This window comes from Penaeus japonicus, unplaced genomic scaffold (genome assembly GCF_977035675.1).
Source record: "Penaeus japonicus unplaced genomic scaffold, GWHDUDI00000001_assembly GWHDUDI00000038, whole genome shotgun sequence".
Taxonomy (NCBI): Eukaryota; Metazoa; Arthropoda; class Malacostraca; order Decapoda; family Penaeidae; genus Penaeus; species Penaeus japonicus.
Genome location: NW_028234440.1, coordinates 14,958,459 through 14,965,958, shown reverse-complemented (window position 1 = coordinate 14,965,958; position 7,500 = coordinate 14,958,459). Strand labels below are relative to the sequence as shown.

The window sequence follows — 7,500 nt, the reverse complement described above, 5'->3', positions numbered from 1 at the left end:
ATACCGATAGCGAGAGTATTTTAACAATATGTATAAAAACAATGGTTAAAAATAATAACGTTGATAAGGATAACTTGTATTATCGTAAAACTAATACAAATAATAAAACGCAGTGAAGAACAAGAAAGACGAAAATTCATTAATAATAAAAATCACGATACCAACACAAACAGAAACAGAAATGAAGAAATCAATTTGCATTTCAGTATTCCAAACTCTAACGCCCATCCGCCCTCCTTCTCTCCCGCACAGAATACGCCCCGGCCCTTGGACACACAGCGCCAGGACTCCTTCGCCAGCACTCCGTCAGACGATAGCACAGCGCCGTTCCTCACGATACAGGAAACCGGAGCGCCACGCCCACCTCCGTCACAGCTGAAGGAGTTATTGTCTCGAGGACTCCGACGGGATACCGAAGGCCGATTGGGGGACGGAGTTTCGCCGCTTGGGAGTTCTGTGGGCGGTGAAGGAAGGGGGGGTGGGGATGGGGATGGGGAGGTGGCAGGAGGAGGAGGAGGAGGAGGAGGAGAAAAGAGTACAGGAGGAATAGAAAGTGGAAAAGGAGGAGGGGGTGGAGGAGGAAAAGGAGCAGAAAGTGAGGGAAAGGGAAGAAAGGATGACGGAGAGGATAAAGTGAAACAGGAAACAATAAAAGCAAGAAAGGAAGGTGAGGAGATCGGCCGGAACGACGGAGAAAGTAAACCGAAGGAAGACACAGATGGAAACGGAAAGGAAGAACCGAGAGAAAACAGAGACGGAAACAAAATCACCAACGGCGAAGAGAGGAAAAGCAACCAATCAAAAGACAAAGAAAGCCAAAAAGACGAACCAGAAGACCAAAAAGGAGAAACCACAACCGTGATAAACAAGACCAAAACATTATTAGTCAAAGAAAACGAGACAGCGACAAAAGTGAAAGAAAACGAAGCAGAAAAAAGGAGAACAACTGAACCTTATAAGGAAGTGCTGAGCGTCGACCCGAAGACCGAAACGGGAGCGAACCAGACGCGGAGACTCATGACCCAAGAGGAGTACCTCAGAGTGAAGGTAAGCAGATGGATTTTATTAAGTGTGCAAGGGGTAAAAGTAGCATGCTGAGTTGATTGATAGAGACACAGTAGAAGAAGAAAGGGAGAGGGAGAGGGGGAGGGGGAGGGAGAGGGAGAGGGAGAGGAAGAGGAAGAGGAAGAGGAAGAGAGAGAGAGAGAGAGAGAGAGAGAGAGAGAGAGAGAGAGAGAGAGAGAGAGAGAGAATATATATATATATATATATATATATATATATATATATATATAGAGAGAGAGAGAGAGAGAGAGAGAGAGAGAGAATATATATATATATATATATATATATATATATATATATATATATATATATATATAGAGAGAGAGAGAGAGAGAGAGAGAGAGAGAGAGAGCAGAGAGGGGAGAGAGAGAGAGAGAGCAGAGAGGGGGGAGAGAGAGAGAGAGAGAGAGGAGAGAGGTGAGAGAGAGAGAGAGAGAGAGAGCAGAGAGGAGAGAGAGAGAGAGAGAGTGAGAGAGAGAGAGAGAGAGAGAGAGAGAGAGAGAGAGAGAGAGAGAGAGAGAGAGAGAGAGAGCGAGAGGGAGAGAAAAAGAGAAAGAGAGAGAGAGAGAGAGAGAGAGAGAGAGAGACGTGGGGAGGGAGATACAAGGAAAGCTAGGAAGCCAAATAGAGAGACAGAAAAATAGAGAGGATTGCGCGAAAGAGATATGAACAGACAAACCGATAGGCAGTGAGAGCTTTAAGGCGCATCTCCATGGGTCGTGAACTTGCACTGATAACAAAGTTCTGACAAGTTAGACAACAAATTGTTAGGAAGACACTCTCGCGGACGTGGCCCTGCTGTTCGCGTGACAGGGTAGTGTCCATGGTGGGGACTTATGCACGCAGACATCGACAAGGCAGCAACCGGAAATATTGCATGGACCTGGAAGCAGTTAGGAGAGATAGTTGAACTTTACCGGGGGCGTCACCGGGGTAAGTATTCGGTGATGGGGGAACTTTGGAATACAGGGGAAGGGACGCAGTGACTCATGAATTTCTAGAAGATAGCCCCTGGCAGATCGTAAAATTAAGTAGGGAGGGGGACACCGCTGAAAAATGAGGGCACGGCCTTCTGGTGCCCCTTAACCCCCCGCCACCCCCGTAATAACACCCGAGCCATGGACATACCCTACTTTGGGACCCGACAGATGTCATGCACAAAAACGAAACCATGGAGGCAAATGCCTGGAGAGAAATGAGGCCTACCTGTAAAGAGAGACGCACGGACTACTTGTCAGTGCTTGTCGCCGACACGTCACGTACAGGTTTACAAGCAGTTTTGAATACGCTGCTGCAGACTTGCGTTGCGCGCCTTAGAGCTTCGGCTAAGCACATGGTAGTTTCCGCACATGGCAGTGGCTCTTAACTTTTATTTGATAACATAATGCTACCTCTGCCAACTTAGTCGACTCATATCCCCTCAAAACTAAACATTAATTGGTTGTCAAAACACATTGCTAAGTAATAAGAGTAATAATGACCAATTCTATTTCATGATTACATCAAGGACCCTTTAAAATATCTTTATATTTAAAATAGTAACGAGATTTTGAGTCACGTCCCTAAATAGAGTCACGAAACGAAGACGGTGCATGGTGTTCCAGCGCTTCGGATCAGTGTCACACGCATGTTTCAGAACGGAGGGCTGAGGGCTGGTTAATGGCGCCTGAGAGTGTTTACACGGAAATACCCCGCAGACGCTCTTGGGCGCTTCAGGAAACGAGTGGAGAAGCGCTGGTATTAGTTTCGCTCGTTGCTCGTTGTCCATCAGATGGGGCAAAACGCGCGCTGATTCTCCTTATAAATTGAGCGACGAACTATATATATATATATATATATATATATATATATATATATATATATATATATATATATATGAGTATATGTATGTATATCATATATGTATATATATATTTATATCTATATATCTGTATCTACATATATATGCATATACATACATACATATATACATATATATTATATATATATATATATATATATATATATATATATATATATATATTTATTTATTTATATGTATATATATATATACATATATATATGTATATATATATATATATATATATATATATATATTTATATGTATATATATGCATATAATATATATATATATATATATATATATATATATATATATATATATATACATGTATATATATATATATATATATATGTATATATATACATATATATATATATATATATATATATATATATATATATATGCACATATGTACATATACATACATATATCTTTTCTATGGTACCGGTACCCCCCTTCCCCCAACATGGCGGATTTTTCCTCACACTGTTATTAATGACTTCCGTTTTCGCGCCACGAGAGATAATTAATATTTTCTCTTCCATGCCTTGTTGCCGCTTTCTTTCAAGGGGGGGGGGGAGCGGGTATTAGAACAGTGATATGTGCTTCTAATAATTACCTAAGCTGAGAGGGAGAGATATCGAAGGAGAGACGGTTTGAGAAAGAAAACAGGAAAGAGAGAGGAGATAGAGAGAGAGAGAGAGAGAGAGAGAGAGAGAGAGAGAGAGAGAGAGAGAGAGAGAGAGAGAGAGAGAACGATAAACAGACAAACAGGCAGAGAGAGAGAGAAGGAGTTAGAGACTGGAACGATAAATAGAGAGAAAGAGAGAGAGAGGAAACGATAAAGAGACAGAGAGAGAGAGAGAGAGAGGAACTGTAAAGCGAGAGAGAGAAAGAGGGGGGGGGCGATAAAGAGACACAGAGAGAGAAAGAGTGAGAAAGAGAAACGGTAAATAGAGAGAGAGAGGGGGGGAGGGGCGATAAAGAGAGAGCGAAAGAGAAAGAAGGAACCATAATGAGAAAAGAGAGAGATAAAAGGAACGGCAAAGAAGAGAGAGACCGAAGGAGAGAGAGAGAGAGAGAGAGAGAGAGAGGGAGTCAAAGCCTCACGGACATGCCTCCTTGTGAGTGTTTTTGCTGACCGGTCCTTTGCCGCATTCCTGCTGGGTCTAGAGGGAGAGGGAGGGAGGGAGAGAGAGGGAGAAGGAGAGAGTGAGAGAGAAAGAGATAGATAGAGAGAGAGGGGGGAGAAGGAGAGAGAGAGAGAAAGAGGGAGAGAAGGAGGAAGAAGAAGAGGGCGAGAGAGAGAGGGGGGGGGAGAAGGAGAAAGAGAGAGAAAGAGGGAGAGAAGGAGGAAGAAGGAGAGGGCGAGAGAGAGAGAAAGAGGGAGAGAAGGAGGAAGAAGGAGAGGGCGAGAGAGAGGGGGGGGGGAGAAGGAGAGAGAAAGGGGGAGAGGAGGAAGAAGGAGAGGGCGAGAGAGAGAGAGAGAGAGAGAGAGAGAGAGAGAGAGAGAGAGAGGGAGAGAAGGAGGAAGAAGGAGAGGGCGAGAGAGAGAGAGAGAGCGAGAGAGGATGAGGGAGAGAGAGAGAGAGGTGGGGGGAGGGGAGAGAGAGCAGGAGACGGAGCTTGGAAATTGAGGGAGGGAGGGGGAAGAGAAAGGAAACACACATACACACACACACACACACACACATACAGTCACCCCCCCCCCCACCTCCACACACACACAGACTGAAATGATGATGAGGGCACGACAGCAGGCTGCCATTTGCCTTTCCCTCCGCCACAAAGGCCGCCAAAAGGAGATTAATTGCTGGAAGATCGAACAACCAAAACAGCAACAACACAAACCTGTTTTATTATCATTTACATTGTTGTTTTGCAGTTATTTTCGTTGATATTGCTGGTATTAATATTGCTTTGGTTGTTGTTGCTATTGTCAGGGATACTATCAAGTTCTATTATCATTATTAATATTATTTTTTTGTTGTTGTTGTTGTCATTGTTATTATCATTATTATTATTGTTGTTTTTGTTATTATTACTATTATTGTTATTGCTCTTGTTATCATCATTACTGTTATTATTATCATTATTGTTATTACAATCATTATTATTATCATCATCATGATTATTATTATCAACATTATCATCGTTATTATCATAATCATCATTATCATTACGATTATCATGATCCATACGAATACTACAATTAATATCATCATCATCATCAATATCATCATCCCTTTCATCAACAACAATCATCAACATTTTCATCATGACTATCCCCACCACCAACATTCTAAACCCCATCATCATATCCCCATCCCGCCACTGACCTCGCTCGGCGTCCCTCCGCCAGAAAATCCACCAAGACAGAATCTCTTTGGTGAAGGAGCGATGCAAGAAGTTTACCCCGACCGCCACCAGGGGGCTGACGGCCCTGATCAACAGAGGGAGTGACTACAGGCTGGGCAACAAGCTCTTTCTGCCGCAGGACGTTATCAACTCGAACTTCCAGATTGATAAGGTGAGTGGTGGAGGGAATGGGAGGGGTTGGGGGGGATAAGGGGGGTGGTTGGGGTGGGGTGGGGGATAAGGGGGGTGGTTGGGGGTGGGGAGGGAGGGGAGGGGATAAGGGGGTGGGGAGGTAGGGAGGGAGGGAGGGGATGGGGGTGGGAGGGGAGGGAGATAGGGGATGGGAAGGGGAAGGGAGGGAGGAGGGAGGGAAGAAAGGGAGGGGATGTTGTTGGAAAGGAGGGAAGGATGAAGGATAGGAAGAAGGTAATGATGGGAGGGGGGGAGAAGGGAGGAAATGGAGTGTGGTTCCCTCAGGATTTGATCCTCTCGACCTTCCAGATAGATAAAGAGAATGATGGGGGGGGGGGAGAGAAGGGAGAGAGAGATGAATAATATATAAAAACAAATGGACAAAATGTCAATTAAAGTAAAACACGATAACAGTTCCATATAAAAATCCCTTTCACTTCAAAAAAAAAAAAAAAAAAAAAAAACAAGATGACATTTCAAAAGATCAATTTGGTTTTCCAGAGAGACCGCGTTACCTTCTGCTGGCAGTACAAGGTCGGATCGACAGCATGGAATGCCATGTTCGCTCACTTGCTCAACCAGACGAGCGTTATCAGGAGGAAAACGTTCTACGAGTGAGTTCTCTCGTTCGTTCTCGTTCTTCTGAGGCGCGGGTATGGAAACGATCGCGCGATTGTCAACACCGCGCAGACTTATTATCATGTTTAGTTTCGATCTAATAGCTACTTTTTCTAGGTGGTATATTCTGAGGATTATGTGCAACTTTCCTGTAGATGTGTATCCGTGCAACTTGATAGGGTTCTACTTTTAAGATGTTTCAGTAAGGTATTTCCTTTGAAATGTTTCTGAATGATTCTGAAAGATTCTTCCTCTGACAGGTTCTAAAAAAAAAAAACAGTTCGTTAAAGATTCTTCCTCTAAAAGCAATCCATATTATTTTTCTGAAAGATTCTTCCTTTAAAAATACTCCTGAAAGGTTCTGCTTCCTCAAAGGCTTCAGATAGATTCTTCTTCTGAAAGATTCTTCCTCTAAAAGCAGTTCATGAATTTTTTTTTTTCTGAGAATTTATCCTCTAAAAATACTCTTAAAAGATTCTATTCCTGAAATGTTCCGCTTCCTCAAATGCTTCAGAAAGATTCTTCTTCAGATAGATTCTTCTTCTGAAAGATTCTTCCTCTAAAAACCCTCCCATGATTTTTTTTTTTCTGAAAAGTTCTACATAAACCGCCCCTGAAATCCCCCTCACCCGAAAGCCTCCACGCCTGCAATCACACCTGAAAGCTCCCTCTTCTTCCTCATGGCCCAGCATGCGCAACATCATGACCGTGAAGACCATGCGGGAGTTCAAGCGATCCATGGTCTACTACAAGTTCCTGATCGTGAGGGAGCCGCTGGAGAGACTCCTGTCGGCGTATCGAGACCGCATCGAGGACACGTCGCACCGCTCGTGGCAGAGGGAGAACTACGTGCCCAAGATTCTCAAGGTCACGAGGCCGCATCTCAAGGTTGGCGAATTTGTTTGTTCGTTGTTTCGACGGTCGTGGTTTTTTTTTTTTTTCTTGTTTCTGGTTGTTTGGGTTTGGCTGTTTGTTTCGTCTCTGATTGCTTCTCTCTCTCTCTCTCTCTCTCTCTCTCTCTCTCTCTCCCTAATTCTCTTTCTTTCTACACCCATGCACACATATATCATATTCCACGATATTGATAACATCGCATAAGTATCCAAGTGCATAAGTAGAACCCCCCTCACCCCCCCCCTCCCCCCTTCCTCCCGCCCCCGCAGAACGGCGACATCAGATTCAACGGGAAGCTGTTCGTGATCCCAACCTTCAGGGAGTTCGTGGAGTACCTGCTGGTGACGCCCATCGGGAACTACGACCCCCACTGGCGCCCCTACTGGAAGCACTGCTCGCCGTGCGTCGTGTCCTTCCAGGCCATCGGCAGGGCGGAGACGCAGGCACAGGACATCCGCTTCATCCTGGAGGACTCCGGGCTGGCGCGCAAGATAGACAATAAGGTTGGGTTCTGCGGCCTGTGTTTCCCT

At 44.3% G+C, this 7,500-nt stretch overlaps 1 protein-coding gene across 2 annotated transcripts in view; it reads left to right on the top strand.

The window, feature by feature from the left end:
- Positions 1 to 7,500, top strand: part of LOC122256124 (uncharacterized) — a 64,954-nt gene that overhangs the window by 56,514 nt on the left and 940 nt on the right. For both annotated transcript variants that reach the window (XM_043020596.2, XM_086533136.1), the window contains 5 exons: positions 253 to 1,047; positions 5,271 to 5,438; positions 5,960 to 6,072; positions 6,766 to 6,964; positions 7,240 to 7,473. In XM_043020596.2, the coding sequence (XP_042876530.2) occupies positions 253 to 1,047; positions 5,271 to 5,438; positions 5,960 to 6,072; positions 6,766 to 6,964; positions 7,240 to 7,473 (1,509 nt within the window). The remainder of the gene's footprint in view (positions 1 to 252; positions 1,048 to 5,270; positions 5,439 to 5,959; positions 6,073 to 6,765; positions 6,965 to 7,239; positions 7,474 to 7,500) is intronic.